The sequence below is a fragment of the Anabrus simplex genome, chromosome 7 (genome assembly GCF_040414725.1).
Source record: "Anabrus simplex isolate iqAnaSimp1 chromosome 7, ASM4041472v1, whole genome shotgun sequence".
Classification (NCBI taxonomy): domain Eukaryota; kingdom Metazoa; phylum Arthropoda; class Insecta; order Orthoptera; family Tettigoniidae; genus Anabrus; species Anabrus simplex.
In genome coordinates, this window is record NC_090271.1 from 225765174 (window position 1) to 225789372 (window position 24199).

Sequence of the window (24199 nt, forward strand, 5' to 3'; positions counted from 1 at the left end):
CTGTTGCCTAGCAACTCCACCGACTCGATCCAGTCTTGGTGCTGCTTTTATTATTTATAGAAAATGCGCACAATGAGCAAACATTTACATGGAAGAATAGAATTTTGTCAAAGATCCTGTTCTAAGTACACAGTATATACATACCTGTCGTATTGGAGATTACTTCTTTCACGCACACATAACATTACTCATCATAAAATGTCCCCATCCCATTTCTTTGAAACCACTTCATAAACCCTCCCAGGAGTAATAAGAACATGTGTGAAATTTGCAGCGAAATCGGTCCGATAATTTTGTGTCTGTTAAAACCTCTAATATACTAATATCAATTCTAATATTCTGCAAGTGTAAATTGTTGATGTTTTATGTTGTGATTTTGCACTTTTAGTGAGAATACTCTTTCAGGATGATTGCTTGGAAAATATTCTTATAGTTAAATGCATGTTTACATGTTTCTGTTTAACCTAATAAGCTGGCTTATTACCGCACAAAGGTTCTCCTAATGTTGGCAGAAAATGCAAGGAAGTAGTAATTTTCTATTCTTTCTTCCGTTGAATGGTCAAACTCTCATCTGCTATATCAGCAGACGTCACTCCTTGTCAAAGAGCTCCTTGTTTAGAAGATGGCGGATACGAAGTTGTACGATGTACTGGGAGTCGGTAGAAATGCGTCTGATCTTGAAATTAAAAAGGTAATATAATATTTTTTGTTAAGAATACCTAGTTTAATGTGTTGACAATTTTCGCTGAGGTTTATAATATGCCTTGGTAACTGAGGTGCGGTGAATAGTGAAATGTTACCGGAGGAATTAAGAAGGTCGATGCCTGGGTACTAATCGCCATCAAGGCCAGTTATGAAATGTTTTCGTTAATTTTTCTTGGAAGGGACACTTATATAGTTTGTTCTAAAACTATATTGTTCTAGCTAACGTTGTAAGGACGGATATTGCGTGCAATTTTCATTTTAATTTAGACGGAGTGATGTTTCGCCGTGGGTTAAGAAATTTACCCCGCAAGTTCCGTGTTGAAAAGGACTGTTATTTGATATATTTTATCGTTTGCTATTGACGAACAGTATTTTTTTTTGTCAGTTGTAAGTAACTCATTAAAGGAGTTCACTGTGTTATATGAGTGGCTTAGAAACGTAAGACAGAGCTTTTCGTGAATGGAATAATGAGCGTTGTGATTGCTTGCTTTGTGGAAGTTTTTGGATAATTATGGTTAAGTAAACACGCGCTGTGATATTCGTGGTTTTTTTTTTCATTCTAATACGAAATTTGCCTTTAAAAATAGCTAATATTTGTACTTGTTTTATCCTTACATGTTACGTCCATCCGACCTTTTAGTTCAGTGTCGTACTAATCGTTAACCTCGTAGTCATTATATCGCTTAACTGTTGATTTGTAATGAAGATGCGCGTAGTAGAGTTGTGAATTCACAACATTTTCTTTCTTTGTCTTGTCATTACTAACGATTTCCTGCTAAGTATTTCAATTACTACTAGGGCTTGAAATGGGGAAGTGAAGTGCTTAGGTGAGATTTCTTGGTTTTTAAAGGTTCTCAGTTTGTACATGATTTGTATGTAGCCTCAAGACACTATAATAGGACTGGATGAAGTAGTAATTTATGGAACATTCCGATCCTTAATCTCCAACCTCTTCTTCCCATAGGGGTAGATTCTGCAAGTGTAAATTGTTGTGCTGCTCCAGAATGCTACGCTACCAACAATACCTGTGGTCAGGAAATCTCAACCCTGGTTCACCAATGGATGCTATAAATGTCGTAGAGATGTGCTGGAAGCATTACATACAGCCCGAAGAGAGAAAACAAAAGAATTCCTTGAAATATATGCCAGTAAAGGGAGAGCATACAAACTACTACTAAAAGAAGCCAAAAATCATTATAGAGAGGAAGAAGAAAAACTTATAGAACGTGCCAGTCTAGATCCTTACCTGGCTCTGAAGCCTAGACAACCGAAGTTCTCCAGGAACTTACCAATGGAAGTTTGGGAAAAGCACTTGAGTGCAGTGCTTCAAGAGAGAGACACACGACCTACTAATTATTTCGTGCCAGTTTTTCAAATAATCCCTGAAATTGACGAATTTTCAATTAATGAGGTTGTATCAACTATTACAGCATCTAAAGATAACAAGGCATGTGGCCCAGATCACATTTTTAATGAACATCTTAAAGCTGCTCTCCCAAAATTGGGTGAATCCATCACTCGCCTAATGAATGAATGCTTGCGGCAAGGTAGGATACCAGATAACTGGAGAAAATCTACTATTAAAATGCTATATAAAGGCAAAGGTGATACCGCAGATCCCAACTCATATAGAGGAATAGCGCTAGAGTGTACTCTACTAAAGACTTTAACCTACCGGAGTCGCAATTCGGATTTAGAAAAGGGAACTCAACAACTTTAGCTATCCGCTGTCTCCAGAATGACATAGCAGAAGCCTTAAAGAGACCAGGGGGTAAATTGCATGCCATCTTTATAGATTATTCGAAAGCTTTTGACACCATAAGCAGAACCATACTGTTAGAAAAATTGGAGAGTTTCATTGGTAGTACGAACTACCTTATACCGCTGATTAGGAACTTACTGCTCAACAATTCAATAGAAGTAGATGATGGCATTACCAAATCTATTATTTTGGAACAAACAACCGGGGTATTACAGGGAGACCCGTTAAGTCCATTATTATTCATCATTGCGACAGCAGACATAGTAGATTTGGTAAACCAGGAAAGCGTCAAACTATTAATGTACGCTGACGATATGGTCTTAACATCGTCAGAGAAGGAACTCCAGGAATCATTCAACCAAATAATAGGCTGGACAAAGAAAAATGAGCTCAAACTGAATGTAGATAAAACAGTGTCCATGACGTTTAGAAGAGGGGGACCTCATGGAATCTTCTATTGTGAAGACCAAGAACTTAAGTCCGTAAAGCATTTTAAATACTTGGGCGTAATTTTTCAAACCCAAGGTAAGGTTTTCACCCTCCATCTCATAGACCGTCTAAATGCATCTATGAAAGCAATATCTGACATTAAGCACCTGAGAAACTTGTCTTTAGAAACGGCCATAAAACTCTTTCATCTAAAAATCAGCCCTATAGCAACATATGGCTTGGAAAACATTTGGGAACACTTGAGTATGAAACAGTTAGATAAAATCAAGAAGTTGAAGGCAATCTACTTGAAACGGGCTCTGTGCCTCTCCAAATATTCTCCTTCCCGGCTCGTGTATGAGCTATCCAGAGAGGGATTTTATGTGGAAGAGCTAAGGTTACAGTTGTTACTTCCAGCAACAACACCCTATATACATCTGCTTCGAGACCTACGATCGAGGAAGGCTGACATCTGGGAAGATTTCTACTCTACCGATGCCATGCTAAATCGCGAGTGGGTTCAAGGTGGATATGAACTGCGACACCTGCTGACAAGGTTCTCCGTTCATGGGTTCCATTATAAACTGTGTAATATTAAGTGTTATCATGAACCAGGTTTGAACTGTGTATGTTTAAGATGTGGTGCACACTGTACTAGGTACCATGTTTTAAATTGTAAACAGCGATCAGAATCACTGGTGAAATTTTGCAACGAAGACTAATGTTCTATATAGTAATTCTTTGCACATTGTGCGCGTTAAATAAATTATTAAATTGTTGATGATTTATGTTGTGGTATTTTGCACGTAGTGAGGATACTCTTTCAGGATGATTCCCTGGAAAATTTTCTTATAGTTAAATGCAAGTTATAGGCTTAATTCAGGTAGACCTTATGATTATGCGGTAATCTATGTAGATTAAAGAATTGGAACTTGTGAATCTGGAGGAATCTTATGTTTTACTTATGTAAAGTATTCATAATATGTGATTAATCCTTATGAGTTTACATGTGAAATGTGTGTAAGCTCTGTCCACTGTTCAGTAAGAAGTAGCTTATTAGTTAATTATCTCATGTTGATGGTATTGTCTAGGATTGAAAATGGAGAATAGTCATGTGAATAATCTCCATCAATATTTGGCACTTTACAATATGTACAGTATGTACTACAATATGTACATTAACTTTGCCAGAATTTACGAACAATGAATTAATTTATTGTTGTATGTAAACTATGTAATAAACATAAGACCATTCTATTTAGTATTAAGTTAAGTTTACTATTAAGTTCCGATGTTTATAGTTTTAATTCTTGACCTTAAGATTTAGTATTAGGCTGAAGATGCCCATAACTAGGGCGAAACATGTCCCTAACTGGTGTTTTTAATTCATGTAGAATTTAATCACTAAAAATATATATTTGTATTGAAAAGGTGGACACAATAATTTTAATCTTGAAAGTATCTTCAATAGGGACCAAAATGAGATTAGTTACTTTCCCACGCCAACTGAAGTGAACATGTCGTGTGCAGGACTCAGCTTATGGCAGGAAATTGTCATCTCAACAATATGTAATAATAAATACTTACAATACATGTCTGTCCTATGCTATAACTTGTAATGGGACTTCTCGGCCACCCTGTACGTTTGCTGCTCTGCACTGTGTTAGGCTTGATACTGGGTAGGCTGGAGGTACATCATCAGATGAATGACCAACTTATTGTTAATCCATTTGCATATTTTAGCACCTGTATCTCTTTAAATGAACATTAAAGTAGTTAATGAGATGCTAAACCCTTTACATTAACCTCTCTTTCATTTTCATTTACTATTGAACTGCGTTTAGGGCCGTTACCCAGGTATCGGATTCGCTATAATTTGTTTACCTGTCTGAAATATTTCATTGAAGTTAAAAATTTATTGAACATATCTCTTGGTAAATTATTCCTATCCCTAATTACCCTTCTTATAAATAAATACTATAACCGTCCGTGGGTCGATTAAATTAGGGGTTCGAAGATTATGTGAACACACCTCGGCTGTTGTCAGCAGATTTACACGAGTCTATAGCTCCAATGGCACCGGTTAAAGGTCAAGGTCTTGGATTAACTAGATGATATGGGTGATTTGAATGTGTTACCATAGGTTACTTCTCTAGAATAAAGGGTGGCTAAGATATCAAAGACATATGATTGTATAATTGCTACAGCTGATTCTAATGTTATTAAAAGTATTTAGGCAATAAGTAGGATATAGAGTGTTGAGAGTACCAAAGAAGATCTGGTATTCCCTAGTAGAGTTAAGAGAAGGTGACCTGCAATTATATTAGCGGCTAGACGAACAGCTAACGTCCGTGGACGAATGATATATCTAATCGTTTCAATACTCATGGCATGGACATTCGACGAGCACGGGTTATATTTCATTTTCTACTGAACATTAGGCTCTTATTACCTTGGCAATAATTCATTCATTTAATTATGTAAGGCTAATATCATTCCTAATTCAATAAATGAAAATATCGAGAATTTTTGTTTCTTGGAAGGATATTGCAGTTCAATTAATCAAATGTAAGTGGAAATAACTAACAATAATATTACATCACAACATTATTGGAAAAATGATAGGACACATCTTAAGACACCGAGGACTTGTTCAGTTGGTTTTTGAAGGAAGTGTAGGTGGCAAGAACGGTAGGGGTAGACCAAGGTATGAATATGACAAACAGATTAGAGCAGATGTAGGATGCAATAGTTACGTAGAAATGAAAAGGTTAGCACAGGATAGGGTGGCATGGAGAGCTGCATCAAACCAGTCTATGGACTGATGACACCAACAACAACATAATAACGAAATTGATATTGAATGCTTTGTTGGTTTATCATCATTTCCCTTTATCCAGCTGTAGCCGGGTAGGGGCAAATATGGTTCCTCTCCACTTTCTTCGGTCTTTCCACCACTCCTCCTCCAACACTGTCCCAGTTCAGGTTTCTTTCTATAATGCTGCGTTGGATGGTATCCTTCCATCTCAATCGTGGTCGTCCACAGCCTCTCCTTCCTTGGATTTGCATTTCCATCACCTTTTTTGGCATTCTTTCGTCGCTCATTCGCTTTATGTGCCCAAACTATCTTAATCGGCTCTTCTCTATTCTATCATTCCTTTTTCCCACTCCAATTTCTTCCCGGATTTTCTCATTCCTTATTTTGTCTCTTCTACTCTTCTGTATCATACTCCTCAAGAACTTCATTTCGGCTGCCTGTATTCGACTCTCATCCTTCTTTGTCATTGTCCAAGTTTGTTGGTTTATATTATAACATAATCACACGTTGGTAATAAATTAATTTAAATTCAAATTGACTTGCAATAAAATCCAACATGGAACATGCTGAAGGCACAATCCATTAAATTATTCTATTATCTTTAAATTGTCCGCCAGTCATAGAATTAAAAATGAGAAAATATTCAGCTATTTCACTTGTGTTTATCACTCACTAGTCCAAGATTTTATCTTTCTATATTCCATCAATGTTATTGCTTCTCGCATGAATTAACTATCTAACAACTTGAGTTTTCCTAATAACCTATATCTAACGCTGCCATTTCTTACACACGTAATCATATATTTTTCAAAGACATTGCAACTAGGTCTAACAAATAAATTCAATCAGATCAGGCACAGCATCTCTTCGAAATTCATATCCACCGCACTTAAAATATGCAATATCTAGCTGATATCATCATTAATAAATAAGATGATTTGGAAATGATCCAACAGCAACTGGCTTCATCAAGATGATCCTTCTGAAAATTGTGAAGATCTACAATTGCCTACGGAAATCCATACTATAAAGCAACTATTCAAATGAATACAAGTCGTGCACTGCTTCAGGTAACAACCACCTCGCTTAAGTATGATACACCTCACTGCATTCACATCAGTGTCATTTTCTGTCGAAGATCCTCTTATCAATGACGACTATCCGTTTAAGTGTATGACGTTCGCATCTTGTCGTGCCATAAATTAATATTTTGATGACCGTGTACACGTTTCAGTACTTATAATCTTCGATAATATTATGTGAAAACATTAACGTTAAACCTTACTGCTTGTCTATCTCTGGTGCCACTTCAAATTCGCACGATGAACCTTTTAATCAGCCTTAAATTCATTGAAACTCTCAAAAACTACATTACACTCCCGTAATGCTTATTTTCAACAAATCGTATATTACAGCAACCTCATTTTATCATATGAACATTTTATCGACGATCCTATCATTTATAATTCACAATACATTACATGTGCACCATGCCTATTCATAATTATCCATTCCAAAAAAACACACAAGCATCTTTATCCGAAGAACCATCTTCAAAAACATGTTATAATCCTGGTATTAGTCTGACGAAATACTCGTATGTGCACAAAGTACACGTATATGAAATTATCATATAAGACCACCTTAAAATAGACATTTAAATCACATCACCTCACAAGAATTATCTACTTAGTAACTAGTATACCATTTCAGTTATGAAGAAACATTTACTATATTCACAAACAGTCATAACGAAATCCCAGAATAATTATGACGAAATGCGTATTTACAAATTGAATATTTTATGGAACAAATAATTCCAGTATCTCCTTATTGAAAACTTAACAGCAATTATGGATATCACTGAAGATCTGCGACGGTCACATTAGGTTACTCAAGTTGTCTTAATTATGTTACCTCAAGACAAAAGAGAAATCTATCCTAACTACTTTGCATTCTACATGATAGAATAGAGGAAAGACAATATCTTAGGTACTTATCGTTACAACCCAGTGGAGGAATATCTTGCTTCGTAAAACCGGAACTAACTCCAATGAGAACTATACACAGAACACCGCACCTTTTGCTGTTCAAAACCACGTTTACATCATTGATATGTGCAAACATTCAGCCAGATACCCAAGATCACATGAAAATAGACTCGCTAAAAGAAGCAGTAAACATTATAGGAAAGAATGGATCTCTCATCGTAGCAGGTGATCTAAACTGTCGCATAGACGTGCCAAATCAGAAAACACAACTGGTGAAAAATACCTAGAATCTGAAGGACTCGCGCTAGTAAACAAGCCAACGGAACCAACGTACATCTGTCACAACGGACACAGCATCATAGATCTTGTCTTCGTAAACCATAAAATTACCGTGAAATATCTCCAAGTAATAGATTATTCACCAACGACCCCTATCAGAAAACATCTACCTATCAAGATAACTGTAACAGTGAAACACCTTGAACCGAAGATCCAATAGGTGAAGACTAAATGCAAAAGAGTAACCAATCTAACAGCCTTCGAGGAAATCACTCCAACATTGGAAATTATTCAAAACGACATAACCAAAGGCAACATAAATGAGGCACCCCAGGAGATAGAAAAGGTAATACGAATGGGAATGGTAAAGATTGAGGGCAGGAAGAGGAAAGCAAAATCATGGTTTGATCGAGAATGCTATATTCTTCAGAAAGATACTCTTATAGCTCTCCACAAAGCAAGGCGCTCACACAAAGAAAGCGAACTACATATCTACGCGATGAAGAAAAGAATATATAAGACTTTATTAAAGGAAAAAAGAGAAAAACATATAGATGGAGAGAAACTCGTCGAAGAGGCCGTTTATAGCTCTAAAACCAAGAAAGCCGCACTTCCCTCATGATATTGCCATAGAAGACTGGGAAGAACATTTTAGGAAAGTGCTGAACACGGACAACGTATCTGTAACTACAGTAGATAATATCGTACATGGAGAACAAAAACTCCTTCAGGCTACACCGAAGAGGAAGTAAAAAATTCCATAAGGGACTTGGAAGGCTAAGAAAGCTGCAGGAATTGATAGCATTTTCAATGAACATATACAAACTACAGAAAATATTCTACAAACAACGTGGACATCGCTCTTCAGTAAGTGCGTGGAAATTAACGAAATTCCTGACCCCTGGTAACACTCAATGATGAAGATCTTATATAAAGGAAAGGGAAACATGAGTTGCCTAAATTTGTACCGTGGAATTGCCTTAGAAAGCAATATCTTTAAACTCTTTGCCAGGTTACTAACAACGAGACTGATAGAAGAGGTAGACCACGCCTTACCGGAAGAGCAATTCGGCTTTCGACGAGGGAGATCTACAATGAATTTGATAAAGAATCTGACTACATAACGGATACCCTCAGACATCCAAAAGGGAAACTTTACGTGATCTTCGTAGACTACAACAAAGCGTTCGACCTAGTGGTCAGGGAAAAGCTACTGAAGAAACTGGGAAACATAATAGGATATGTGAATCCTTTAATGAACATCATTAGGACCATTCTTGCTTAACGATAACGTCTCTATCTCAAATCCTATAACGCAGACGAACAGAGTACTACGGGGTGAACCAATGAGCCCCATACTCTTCAATATAGCGGTCTCAGACCTAATACCAACTATAACGGTCGAAAACGACGAGGTACATATGTGTACAAGTATGCAGATGACATGGTACTCGTATCAAGAAAACAAGAAAAACTACAGGCTGCTTTCAACAAGCTGAACATTTGGGCAGAGGACAATAAATTCAGAATTAATCGACAAAAGACGGTACAGATGATCTTCCGCAAGGGAGGCAGAACAGCATTAAAAGAGAAAATTCAGTATGAAAATGGAGGAGAAACTATGCCAATAGTAAACAATTTTAAATATTTGGGCATTACATTACAGGTGCCAGGAACTACTTATACCAGACACGTCAAGGATAGAGTGGCTGCGGCCGTAATAGCAATGAATGACATCTTGATTTTACGCAAACTTTCGGTTGAAGTCGCTATGAAATTGTTCCATGCAAAAATATCTCCGATAATGACGTATGGACTAGAATTGATATGGGAACATCTCACCAAAGGAAATATTCGAGACATTGAAAGTGTAAAAGAAATCTACATGAAAAAGGTATTATGTTTGTCCAAATTCACTCCTTCAAGACTATGTTACGAGCTGACAAGAGAACTCTTCTATACAGAAGAACTACGCCACAAACTAATATTGCCGTCTACAGATGCATTCAACCAGTTACAAACAGAGCTGCGAACCGAGAAGGGAGATATATGGGAAACATTTTACACCACAGAGGCTATGACCAGCATGGATTGGATGAAGGCAAACTATGAACTTAGGCACATAGTGACTAGATTAGCAACACACGGTTTTCATCATCGTGTGTATGCTATAAAACTTTTCACACCCCGAGAAAGGAATGTATATGTGTACTGTGCAAGAAGACTTGCAACTTATATCATGTTGTGATGTGTACTAAGACAGATGGGACTAACTAAATTCTGTTTGATGTAATTAGTCATGTAAACATATTTTAATGGCCATTGGATGCAGTAAAATCTTTATTATCGTTGATGGATTCTTGAAGCTATTCTCCATCTCATTCGGTTGGAATAAAATTGTTATTTCATTTCACCATAATCCAGCCCTGTCAGGACACTAATCCCGTTCAAGCCCTCATAATGGATCTGATTATGACATTACAGAAACAATCTTCAACCATCGTGTGCATTCTAACTTAAAACTTGTACAATCTGAATTAGTACAACTATATATCAGACAATATCTCAATATTAACCCAAAACACACTCCTTATTTCTTATAATAAATGTTAGATATTATTATTATTATTATTATTATTATTATCATTATTATTATTATTATTATTATTATTATTATTTCCTTCAATATTTCTCTCTCACTGACTTCAAATCCTACAATTTCAACTAGCTCTTTCTTCGAATGTGTCTACCAGTTCTATCTCGACCTTGTCTCAATTTTTAAGTCATTGTTCATGAAACAAAATCCTAATAACAATATTACATTAATAATATTGGTTCGTTCATAATTTCTGACAAGATTGTTAGTTTGTAATTTCCCTTCCATCTGTTTTTGACATTTGAGGAATGTCTTCTATGATAATGTCACTCGCTTAATTAGGAAGTTATGCAAAGGTACATGCTACACCATTCACTCATATCTTCTTGACGTATACAATCGATTGTCTCATCAACGCCTTCTTGATTATGAACTTGCATCAATCAAACCATAGCCTCCACCGCATATGTCACTGCTGGACCTGAATGTCACATATAAGACTTGCTTTATTCTACCGCTGACCTATAATCTTTCATTTACTGGTTTCGCTTATACATTAAATGATATTTTCTGAATATAATTATCCAGTGACCACGAGGGTTTGAGCTTACGAATTTACATCCTCATTCTATTTCCATCCAATTTCTTATTCAAATGAGCGAGTTATCTCGGCTGACAGACCCGGTTGGACATATAACAAATGGACGTATACGGCTGGCCCCCATTTGTCCCCTTGAATTCTAACTTTGTCTTCATATTATGATTTTTCCTACTTTTCACACTCCATTCCAACTTATTCATTGGGGTAATGATATAAGTGGGATTGTAAATAAAGGGTACAGTTCTTCGCACATGGTTATGCGGATGTTTGGGGGTTGTAGTAAGGATGTAAAGGAGAGGGCATACAAGTCTGATAAGGCCCGAAATAGAGTATGGTTCTAGTGTATGGCATCCTCACCAGCATTACTTGATTCAAGAACTGGAAAAAATACAAAGAAAAGCAACTCAATTTGTTCTGGGTGATTTCCGACAAAAGAGTAGCGTTACAAAAATGTTGCAAAGTTTGGGCTGAGGAGACTTGGGAGAAAGAAGACTAGCTGCTCGACTAAGTGGCATGTTGATAAACTTAAGCACAATAGGTATTTGATAGTTTCTTTAATAGATTTAAGTGGTATGTTTCGAGTGTCAGTGGAGAAATGGCGTGGAATGATACTAGTAGATGAATAAGTTTGATTGGTGTCTTTAAGAGTAGGAAAGATCACAATATGAAGATAAAGTTGGAATTCAAGAGGACATATTGGGGCAAATATTCTTTTATAGGAAGGGGAGTTAGGAATTGGAATAACTTACCAAGGGAGATGTTCAATACATTTCCAATTTCTTTGCAATCATTTAAGAAAAGGCTAGGAAAACAGATAAGGAATTTGCCACCTGGGCGACTGCCCTAAGTGCTGGTCAGTAGCGATTGATAATTGCGTGCTAGTATTCCCACATCACAAATTCACACAAGTGAAATATTTTAGTACTCAGTAGACCTTTTCTTCTTACGGGCTGAGACCTTGATATTGTTAAGTCATCAGTCCATACACTGGTTTGATGCAGCTTCCATGCCACTCTATCCTGTGCTAACCTCTTCATTTCTGTGTAACTACATCATCTTACATGTGCTTGTCATATTCATACCTTGGTCTACCCTTACCGTTTTTACCGTCTAGACTTCCCTCAAAAACCAACTGAACAAGTCCTGGGTGTCCTAAGATGTTAAGACGAGTCCTGTCTGGGACCTTGATATTAGGACCCTTAGAACAATATTGACATCCTTTTTGTTCTTCAAAACCATTTCCTGATAATACTGGTTTTCCTGTGAACTGTGAAATTTCTTTCACTGATATTCAGGGAAACTTACTCAGGACTTAACAATTCACTGGAAAAGAAGTTTCCCACCGGGCGAGTTGACCGTGCGGTTAGGGGTACGCAGCTGTGAGCTTGCATCTGGGAGATGGTGGGTTTGAATCCCACTGTCGGCAGCCCTGAAGATGGTTTTCCGTGGTTTCCCATTTTCACACCAGGCAATGGTGGGCTGTACCTTACTGAAGGCCACGGCTGCTTCCTTCCCATTCCTAGGCCTTTCCTATCACATCGTCGCCATATGACCTATCTCTGTCAGTGCCACTTAATGCAGATAACAAAACGGAGTTTATAGGGATCTAAAATTAAACTAGTCCTAGTTGAGTATGGTTTTATAACATTTCATAAAGCTGTAGTGAGATTCACATTTTTTTAATAAATCATTGTAGTTACTTGAACAGGATTTGTAAGTCATAAAACCCTTCACTGGCTTCAGACTTTGTGATGCATGCAACATGATCTTAGTTCTGCTAAACATTGTTTCTGCAACACTTCATTTTTATTTTTGTGTCAGTCGTCCATTAGAGGAACCCTCTTTCGTATCTCCAGGTTGCTTATTATGCCAGCAGTTTCAAACCACCTTTTTTCTTTTTCTAATAATAAACTCAGTTTATCATAGATTTCATGTACAAAAATATGTTTATTGAATTAATATGTAGTTTTGTTTGTAGCACACATCCCAAGGATTACTTGTGAATGCTATATTCAGTTGCACTTAATACAGTGCAAATATCTAGGTATGTTTATTGAATAATTGGTGAATATGTTTCTACTAGGCCTACCGCAAGCTAGCCAAGGAGTTCCACCCTGACAAGAATCCAGAAGCAGGAGACAAGTTTAAAGAAATTTCTTTTGCTTATGAAGTATTATCTGATCCCAAGAAACGTTCTGTGTATGACAAGTATGGCCTTAAGGGAATGCAAGAAGTTGGCCACGATGGCCCTACGTTTGCTCCTGATGATCTCTTCTCCCACCTCTTTGGTGGAGGATTATTTGGAATGGGAATGGGTGGCATGCGTTCCAGGCGACCTCATCGTGGAGAAGATATGATTCATTCTTTAAAGTAAGTGTTCTTACAAAGTTTACTTTTTGAGATTGTCATTGATATGTATCCTTAACTTGTAGGCTACAGTAATGGAGTACCTATTTAAGTAATAGAAAGGAACAAACAAGTGTTGCGAATCAAATAATATATAAAAAGATATTAACACTCAATAGGATAACCTCATTGACAGGACAATGTGGAAGAGAGAAATGGAAAAAGAGAAATTTTTTAATCTCCACATCTTGGGACCCTGCCAGCTTCAAATAGGTTGCTATCTCATCAGTCCCAGTTCTACATCCCTTTTCCCTGATGGGCACATTTGTTTCCCAACTTCACCAGGGGGGATGGCTTCTAGGGATGTAGAACAATTAGGATTAATGAGATCTGTCTGAAGATGTGGAGATTGTCCTTAACCTCTTTTCTTTCTATTTTTCCCCTCTTAACACACTGACTTGTCATTCTGTTTATCCTACTATCAATTCCTTTTGATGTTAATATCTTTTTATATATGAGTTGATGGAATATTTTACTTGGCAAAGTTAGGAATGCTTGTTCTGTCTTAGACTTAACCAGTACCATGCTGAATAGATTACCTAGTGAAATCATTCGCAGAGTCCAAGCGAGCATTTGCAGAGCGGCACTAATAGAGCAATGCACCAATGCTACATATGCAGCTGTTTTAACGGCGTTTATGTTGATATGCAAATAACCAAATGCAGCGTACAATTGTTTAGATATGAACAACGCTATCAGAGTTGTAATTAATGTTCTCAATCCCAGCTACAGCGCGTGACTTTTATAGTAAGGTAAGCATAAAAATATCATAAGCTAGGAATATGTAACATAAATATAATACCTCACATTTTCTTGTTCTATTTGAAAGTTAATTCCATCCACTCCTCCTCCTTAATGAATTCATCTATGACAAGGCCGTTAAATTTTTCATTCTCTGATGATTTCAGTTTCAGTAACGTCTTCTCGGTCGCCAACAGAGACAAGTTCGAGAGTCTTTGTTGTCTGTGTGTGTGCTTCTGCAGTGGGTGTAATTCTCTGAAGTGCTGAAAAGTGACATTTGGCTCTAGTACTGGACACTGGGATAGTTGGAATCAATGCACATAACTCCCCATTGTAAGGTACTCATCTGAGGAATAAGCTATGCTGAGCTTGCTTCTGAGATGCCAAATTCAAAACGTTGACCATAACTTTGTTTCAAAGAACAGAATGTTGATTCAGAAACATTTTTCTTCATGTTCTTTTGATCAACTAACTGTAAAAAAATTTAATTTCTCTAGTGCTTGGAGGCAAACTTCTAGTTGGGTATATTGTCATCTCTCTCTCTGTCTGTATATTGAAACAGGAACGCCCGTACTTCAGTTTTGCGGAGAGCATGGATAACACCCAGGCGTGTACGGTTCATGCTTTAGAGAGTACGAGAGAAGGGTAGTGAAATAAGATTATATTTAAAGTGGAACTTGCAGTTTATTCTAAAGAAATGCATAGAAATTATATCACCTTTTACAGACAAATAGTTTGAATGCGCTTGAAGATGTGGAGGAGGCGTCGTTCTGCGGCGTCTCCCGTCGTCGGCGTCGTCCCACGTCGGTGTTGACCCACGGCTGTTGTCAGCCCTTGATGTTCACGGAGACTCGAACGTGGGGTGGTCGTCTGATGATAGTGCAGCGTGGAATAGTCGTTGAGTTTTGTATTCCACAAAGTCCTATGAAAGGAGCAGAGAAATGTAGAACTTTCGCACAGATTGTCAATGGAATCTGATAAGACACTTCTCTACCGCACTGCACTGTGAATTAAGGCGAGACACTGTTTGCCGGTCAAATAGGTTCCACTGTAAATGGTGTTGGACGCACTTTTGAGAAGAAAAAAGAAAAGAGATGAGTTCAAAGTCACAGTCTGTGAGAATAATGCAATAGTCACTATCCAACTTGAAATAAGCAATGAAAATAATCTGGAACTTTCTGAGATACGATGGTTTACCACTTCACTCAACCTCGAAAGAAAATGAGTTGTCCTTCGGACACAGTCTCTGCACTGTTTGCAATGAGTACATGCAATGTCCTAGCACACACACACTCGTAGAAATAAATTAAAGTTACTGCGAAGACAGAAGGGAACAGTTTATATCACAGTCTTGTGAAAGAGAACGAAGTTCTGTTACGACACAGTCTTAACAAAAATCACGTAACTTCTCAGAGGTAAAATTATCACTGAGGCACAATATTACATGTAAATTTAGACATAGTCTTTATGAGGGGAATTGACATAGTCGCTCGAAAAGAAATAAAGGTACCGTATTCCACGAATCAGCACTGTCCTTGAAAGGAAATATCGGCACAGTTTTATGAAAGTAAATATTAGCACAGTTCTGTGAAATGGATTGACACAGTCTTTTAGAAATGAAGATTGGCACAGTTTTATGCAAAGAACATGTTGACACTGTTTTTCTCACGGAGTGATTGACACAGTCTTTGAAAGAAAAGTAGGCACTGTTCTTTACGAAATAAAGTGACACTGTCCATAAAAGAATTGTTCTGTCACTAGGGCACAATTCTTACAAAATAGCGTAACACAGTCTCTTGTAGAGGAAACAACTAAAGCACAGTCTTTATGCCCTAAGTCCTTTAAACACAGTTTCAAAATGTACAGTCTCTTCAATTACACAGTTCACAAAACGAAATGACGTTACACAGCTCGACAGACTGATATTAACAAAAATAAGCTTTCGCTTACATGCGAAGTTAGTCCACGGAGAAGGCTTTCAACACTAGTATTACGTACTTTCAAACCCCGGTCCTAAGCCGGACAAAGTAACGAACTGTATTACATAGCAAGGTGACTGGTTCACGACGATGCGTTGCTCGCACACACACTGACCCACTCAAGGCTGGTGACCTCCTTTTATTGCCCAAGGTCGGACGGCGAGACTGTAAATGTGAGCATCTTAAAAAATTTATATCTCGGCCATCCTTCCGCCGATTTTAATGAAATTTTGGGTAGTAGCATTTATTGTCCAGGCCTACAAGGTGACGTTCTCGTAATTATGATTTAACCTTTCGTTCATGATGAAATGCCTGAATCAAAAAGAACTTTCGGTGTGTCGTTACTTGGCGTTGGCTGGCACCCTGGAGCTGCGTTTGCTTGCATGCTGTCCCCCACAATTCTGCGCGCTCGGCGCTCGTTTTGAACCCATAGAGCCGGGTGTTAGAGAGTTCTTCTCAAAAAATTCATGAACGTGAATGCTCGCAGGACATTCCCGTTTCATATATATGTATGTATAAAATAACACGTCCTGACTGACTGATTCTTCATCGCCGATCGTAAACTACTGGACATAAAGAAATGAAATTTTGGGGATACGTTTATATTACAATGTAGGTATTAACTAAGGTGTATTTCTGGATATTCCATCGAAAGGGGGGTGAATTTTTAAAATGAGTGTATCTATATCTCAGACATTAAACAGTTTAAGGATGTTAAAATTGGTATTTGGCGTCTCCTTTGAAAATAAGGAAACATATTTTTTTTGTTTTCGGAAAATCCTCTTAAGGGGGGTGAAAAACAGGGTTGAATACCTTGTATGAGAATACTTATATCTCAAAAACTGAAGATGTTAACAACCATGCAAATTGATATTTATAATCTCCTTTAAAAATAAACACATATATTTTGTTTTTGGAAATTCTACTTAGGGGGGGTGAACAGGAGTCACAAAGGGGATGAATTTTGAAAATGAGTATATCTACATTATATCTCAAAAATGTAACATGTTACAGACGTGAAAATTGGTATTGAGAATCTCTTGTAAAACTAAAGAGACATGCATAATTTGTTTTATAAAAATCCACTTAAGGAGAAGGTTTAAAAGGGGGCATATTTTTAAAATGAGCATATCTACAGTATATATAAAAAACTTAACATATTACAGACGTGTAAAATTGGTATTTTTAATTTTTTAAAAATAAAGTAATGCAAATTTTTTTGCTTTAGGAATAGTCACTTAACGGGGGGTAAAAAGGACTGATAAAGGGGGTTGAATTATTTTATTAGGATACTGGTATCTCCAAAACTGAAGATGTTAAAGACGTGAAATTTGATATTTGGAATCTCGTTTAAAAATTCAGTGTTTTTGGAAAATCTACTTAGGGAGAGGGGGAGTAAACAGGACTGACAAAGTGGGGGGAGGGGGTGAATTTTTAAAATGAGTATATCTACAGTATATCGCAAGAACGTAATATTTTACAGATGTAAAATTTGGTATCTGGAATCTCCTGTAAAAAAAAAAGGACACGCATAACTTGTTTTCTTAAAATCCACTTAAGGGGAAGTATTAAAAGGGAGTGAATTTTTAAAATGAGCATATCTACAGTATATCTCAAAATCTTTTACAGACGTGAGAATTGGTATTTTTAATCTCTTAAAAATGAGGTGTAAAAAAAGGGTACAAAGGACTGAAAAGTGGGTTGAATTATTTTTATTAGAATAGTGGTATCTCCAAAACTGAATATTTTACAGACATGAAAATTCGAATTTGGATTCTCCTTTTTTTGGAAAAGTCACTTAAGGGGGGGGGGGGTGTAGAAAGGACTGAAAAGAGGTTGAATTATTTTTAATGAGGATACTTATATCTCAAAAATTGAAGATGTTACAGACATGAAAATTTGTATTTGCAATCTTCTTTAAAAATAAACACGTATTTTTAGTTTTTGGAAAATCCAAGTATGGGATGAGGTGGGTGAAAAGAACTGAAGAAAGTGTTGAATTCCTTTTGGGAGGATACTTACAGTATATATCAAATACTGAAGACGTTATGGACTTGAAAACTGGTATTTGGAATCTCCTGTAAAAGAACACACATTATTTGTTTTCTGAATATTCACTTAAGGGGAAGTGTTAAAAAGGGGTGAATTTTTAAAATGAGCATATCTACAGTATATCTCAAATTTAACATATTAAAGGAGTGAGAATTGGTATTTTTTAATCTCCTTTAACCTTTTAAGTGTTGAGTTACCAGTTGACTGTTTGGTACTTCAGTGCTGAGTTTTTTCATTCGTATGTAAAAAAAATTGTAGAAGTCTCAATTTTTAACTTATCAGTTATATTAGCTTAAAATGTTTATAAATGTTGGTTGTTTATAAATCTAAATGCAAATGGAAAATCCTTCACTTACAAAGTAAAGAGCCCAAAATAATATTATTTCCTAAAATCTATATGCAACTAATACATGTAACTTCTTAGAAGTATATAAGTTGATATTTTAAAATACTTCCCAAACTTGGAATGTGGTGGTAGTTAAATGTTTTCTATTGGTTGTTTGTGATGTCGATTTGTTCAACTATCTGCACCAACTCCACTGGAACAAAAGTTTCTAAAAAATTAATGATTTTCGCGTTGTCATCAAACACTACTTGGCCCTCAGAGCCTGTCCCAGTTACCTGAAACTCTGGTGAAGAAAAGTAATCCGTCCACCACGAAATTAGCGATAAAATAGCTTTTGTATTCACCATGTTTTTCTTCTTTCGTTTAGGAGGAGGCTCTGTTTCTCACATACAATATTTTCGGCACTCACTCTCACTTCCAAAATCGCTTAACAATTCCTTAAAATTATTATCTCCATCATCACTTTCTGCTTTGGTTAATAACTGAAAGATTCTGTGATCCAAAATAACATCGCTGCGAGAGCAACTAAGTTGTTGTTCTGCCATGTTTGTTTACATCACAGATGAACTCCACAGACGTCTACAAAAAGCTCTGTCAGTTACTTCCCGAAGCTATAATCTCTGATCAGTTAGTTCTACATAATGTCCAACAGATGGCAGAACATGTCAGAGATAAAATTCGCACTCGAAAATGAACCGGAAAACTCAAAAAAATTAAATTCTCATGCACCGTCTATAGACAGGCGTAGCACTGGTGGACCGGCCGCGTCAGCCCATCTGTAGGCGGGCGTAGCACTCATCGGATTAAAAATGAAGTACCACATATTATTTGTTTTTGGAAAAATCACTTAGTAGGGGTTGTAAGGAGGACTGAAAAGGGGGTTGAATTCTTTTTATGAGAATACTTGTATCTCAAAAACTGAAGATGTTACAGATATGAAAATTGGTATTTGGGTTCTCCTTTAAAAATAAGGTGACACGTACTCTTTTGTTTTTGGAAAATCCAATTAAAGGGGGGGGGGGTAAATGAGTTGAATTCTTTGTATGAGGATTTTTAAATTTTTTTATAAAATGCTATTTGATCAGGGCGTTGACCCATGTGGATATTTTGCCACTACTGGCACCAAATTGTATGGACCTGCGTGTAATTGGAATGGCGGTAGTGTGGAATGTTGTGTGTGAAGAGAGGAAGATTAAAGACGTCACTAACACCCAGTCACCAGGCCAGGGATATTAATCATTACAATTAAAAATCCCTGTCCCGGCCGGGAATCAAATCCGGGGCTGCTGGGTGACAGGCGGACGCGTTTCCCCCCTACGCAGCGGGGCCAGACTTTGTATGAGGCTACTTTTATCTCAAATGAAGGATGTTACGGACGTGAAAATTGGTATTTGGGATCTCCTTTTAAAATAAACACCCATTTCGGGGGTGTAACAGGAGTTAAATTCCTTTTATGAGGGAGCAAATAAGAAGTGGACTTACAACAATACACCCCTGAGGAATTTTTGCTTGTTGGTAGTGATGTAAAATACCCAGTTATTTATAAATCAGGGTAAATACCCGGGTGTTATAGATTTTTCATTAAAAATCCTCTGTCGTGATAAGTTGAAACTTAAAGAAGGGTACCGGTATGCAAACTATTCTACATTAACTTTTTAGAAATATAACATTAGATAGTTAATAAAATTCAATTTAATTAGAATTGGGACTTAAAAACAGAATTAGAATTGGGAAGTAGGTCAGAAGATATAGTTATAACCTGAAAAACTCAGAATTGAACTAGGCCGTTTGCAAACATTGAGATAAAAGTTGGGGGAAATTTATTCAGAGCATTGGCCAAGTTCTACTAAAGGTGTAATATACAGTTTTCAACACAGTACAACACATTATATATATTTTTGAGAAAAGGTTGTAATATCATTCATATATAAAATAAATAATCAAATAATCAAAAAAACTAGTAAATAGAAAATTAACAGTTGCACTAACAAAGTTCTACTTAATTTAGGTTTATTGAAGCTTAACAAATGTATTAGACTATTCATAATCATACATAATGAATCTTTTTAGGCTTAACCCATATGCACCCACCCGCCCTTTGCTCTGACATTGCTAGGAATCCGCCAACTTTCTAGTATGCAACCTGGGTGTTGCAAGCTTTCGGTTAAAACAGTATAGTGGGTGATCAACTGCGCGTATTGTCACGGAACCTGTTTTATATTATTGAGAAATTCCACACTATTGCTCATGACACAAAAAACAGAACAATACAGAAATATAATACATAAAAATCCCTTTGAAATCTTAAATTTTTCATTAACTTATCTCACCTTGGAAGTTCTTTAGTGTGTGTTATGGGCTTAATTATACGACACTAGCCTAACATTTGACTGATTTTGAAATAAGGAAATAAGAGGAAACCAATACGACATGAGCCTAACATTTGCCTGATTTGGAAATAAGGAACTAATGGGAAACAAATCACGAGTAAGCGAATGATGAGATTCGAACCTATCTCCCAAATTCGAACTTCCAGCCGTATGTCTCACTCGGTGTATTATTATTATTATTATTATTATTATTATTATTAAGATTCAGTCTGAGGATCAGTGGTAAAGTGTTCACATCCAGGTACCAAGATCATAGGTTCAAACCTGGCGGTCGCAATCGGATCTTGAGGGGCGGGAGAAAGTTCATTCGGCATTCCATGCCGTACGATATTACTACACAAAAGATCTCTGGTGATATATTTCATGTTCATTCATGCACAGGATCACTAATAACTTCGTCCTCACTAACACTGCTGAAATCAGATCCTAAAACATCAAATATGCTTAGAATATCGCTATTACTGAGCATTTCACGCGAGCAAGCAACTTCCGCCTCAGCCATCTTGTCAACAACAGAATACAGATTTCTCGATCAATATTTTAATCAATTCTCTTTGCCATAGAAGCATATCAGAGCACTCTGGTGACATTTTGAGACACAAAGAACAGATTTCAATTTGAAATGTTTCTGGAAAAAGCCAACAGATGTCACAAATGTCTCCAATATGCGACCTTGCATCCTGGCGTACCAGTCCACTTGTGGAGTCCTGGCCCAGCCGCAGGAGCACGTACCAGTCCGCTTCCTGGTGCATAGGGGTTAATGTATTAGACTATTCATAATCATACATAATGAATCTCTTTAGGCGTTGGCCTATATTCCTATTTACACTGAAAAATATCAGTTGAGTAGTACAACTAATCTGAGTTCTCATCACGCTCAGAGATGTACTCTTCATCTAAGAGCGAAATGTGGCCATCATCGCTGTCCTCGGTGTCGTCGCTACAGGAAACTTGCATTTGATCATTATAGGTGTTTTCAGCTTCTTTTTTGCTGCACCCACCTTGTTTCCTTGGACACTTTTCTTGGTTTTGGAGTTTTGTTTAGCAGATTCCAGTTGTGTGACAAATAAGCTAACTGTCCAGCCCTTTCAGTTGTAAGTTTCTTACAGTGGATCCAGCTGAATGTGCTAAACATTCTTTCAATAGCAGCAGATGTTACTGGAGCACCTAAAATTCTCACAGCAACATCAGCTGGCACACATGTTCCTTTCAAGCCCCTCCACGATAACATAGAGCTAATTGCTTTCTCCTTTTCAGTATCTTTTAATCCTTCTCAAAGAAAGGGCCGTTGCCACAGCTCCTCTTTGTCTCTGCAGTGTTTTGCCAAAATTCAACTAATTTTGTTCCCATGCTACTGCAGACTTCACAGACAAACTCAATAGCATCAAGCAGTTCAACCAGTTTCAAATTGCAACCTTGAGATGAAGGGTTCAATAAGTTGGCAGCCAGATGAATTTGGCAGAGACCAAATTTCACACGTTTCTCCAGTTTGGCTGGCACAGTTTTCTCTTCAGATTTTTGAAGAGGGGATTCTGGAATTTCTTGCTTGAGAGTGTTGTGTAATTTGTGAAACTTTGTGAAACTTTGTGAAAACATTGTGGATTATGGGAGTGTTGGACTCAAAGGCAGTAATAAGTTCAACGATTGGATCAAAAATGTTCACCAGCTTTTGAACTTGAACCCAAAACACTCCATCATCAAGTGGTGTGATTTCAGCTTCCTCACTAACAGCAAGCTTTTGAAGCATAGATTTATTTGCTAGTAAACTTTGTAAACAAAAGAAGTTGCTTCCCCACCTAGTCTGCCCAGGAAGTTTCAAAGATATTCTGTCTTCAAACTTTTTGTCCAATTGAAGTCGGTCAAATAATGCTTACAGGGTGTGGCTATTCTTGATATTCTTCACTATGCTAATAACAGTTGCAATATAATTATTAAATTAATGTAGTAATGGTCCACCTTTCAATACTGTAATATGCAATATTCTAAATTACATTACATTAAGTTACATTCAACAGATACATCTTCATGTGCCGCCCTGACAGTGTCCAACAACATTTCAGCATGATTTAACAAGCACCACGAGAACATCTCATTTTATTACTTTGATGATGAAACAGCATCTAACAGTTCTCTGTCTGCTAGTGGTTATTTACAGCGGCATCCAATGACTTGCATATGGCTAACACCACTCAAATAGATTTGGTGATGAACGACGGGATCAACATTTCCCAGTTCCCGTTTACAATTGAATTAGTAATGATTAGCACTATTAGAACTAACAGTTCTGTGAATATTAATACATGAAAGAGTCTCGATGATGAGCATACTCAAGGTGCAAGAATTAGAACCTAGTTATTTTCAAATTTACTCATAATCTCATCCCAGTTTTTAATGTCAGTTTGTATATATTTGTTTTATGTCAATTGCGTGCATGTGCATTTGTTTAGTTATTAGATGTTTTGCATTAAGGCTGAAGATCGCCAGCCCCGGCCGAAACTAGTCCCTAATTAATGTAATTTGTAATATTGCATATTATATTATTGAAAGGTGGACCATTACTACATTAATTTAATAATTATATTGTAATTACAATTCAAAACAGATCAGAAGCATGAAGTTTATAACCTATAATAACAGTTGCCATGAAAGATTTCACGGTGTTACATTTTAAAATACCTTCGCATAAAAGATGCAAGAGGTGAGTAAGGCAACCAAGTGGTATGATTGACTTATATTTCTCCTTAACCAAGGCCAAAGCAGCTCTCATGTTGGAAGCGTTATCTCCAATTACTACCAGAAACTTCTCAGAACCATATCTTTCAATTACATTGATCATCAACTCAGCTAAGTAAGGTGCATTGTGTCTGTTTTCCTTTGTTGCTACAAACTCCACTTAGTGGTTCTGGTTTTGAGATGACAAAGTTTACTATTGACTCATTTCCGATATTACTCCAACCGTCACACTGTAAATAATGTTTCGAGTCTTTTAGCTGGCTTGCGACTTCATTTTGCATTTCTGCATTCTGAGCTTTGAGATATGTCAGACGATGCCTGGATGGTGGTTTGTAAGATGGATGAAGTTTTTTCAAGAATTCTGACCCCAG

At 36.9% G+C, this 24199-nt stretch overlaps 1 protein-coding gene across 1 annotated transcript in view; it reads left to right on the plus strand.

Moving 5' to 3' along the window:
* The first annotated feature begins 553 nt into the window (after positions 1–553).
* The window catches only part of LOC136877487 (dnaJ homolog subfamily A member 2), a 131480-nt gene continuing 107834 nt past the window's right edge, over positions 554–24199 (plus strand). The window contains exons 1-2 of the mRNA XM_067151580.2: positions 554–691; positions 13265–13551. Coding sequence (XP_067007681.1) covers positions 623–691; positions 13265–13551 — 356 coding nt within the window. The 5' untranslated portion in view covers positions 554–622. The remainder of the gene's footprint in view (positions 692–13264; positions 13552–24199) is intronic.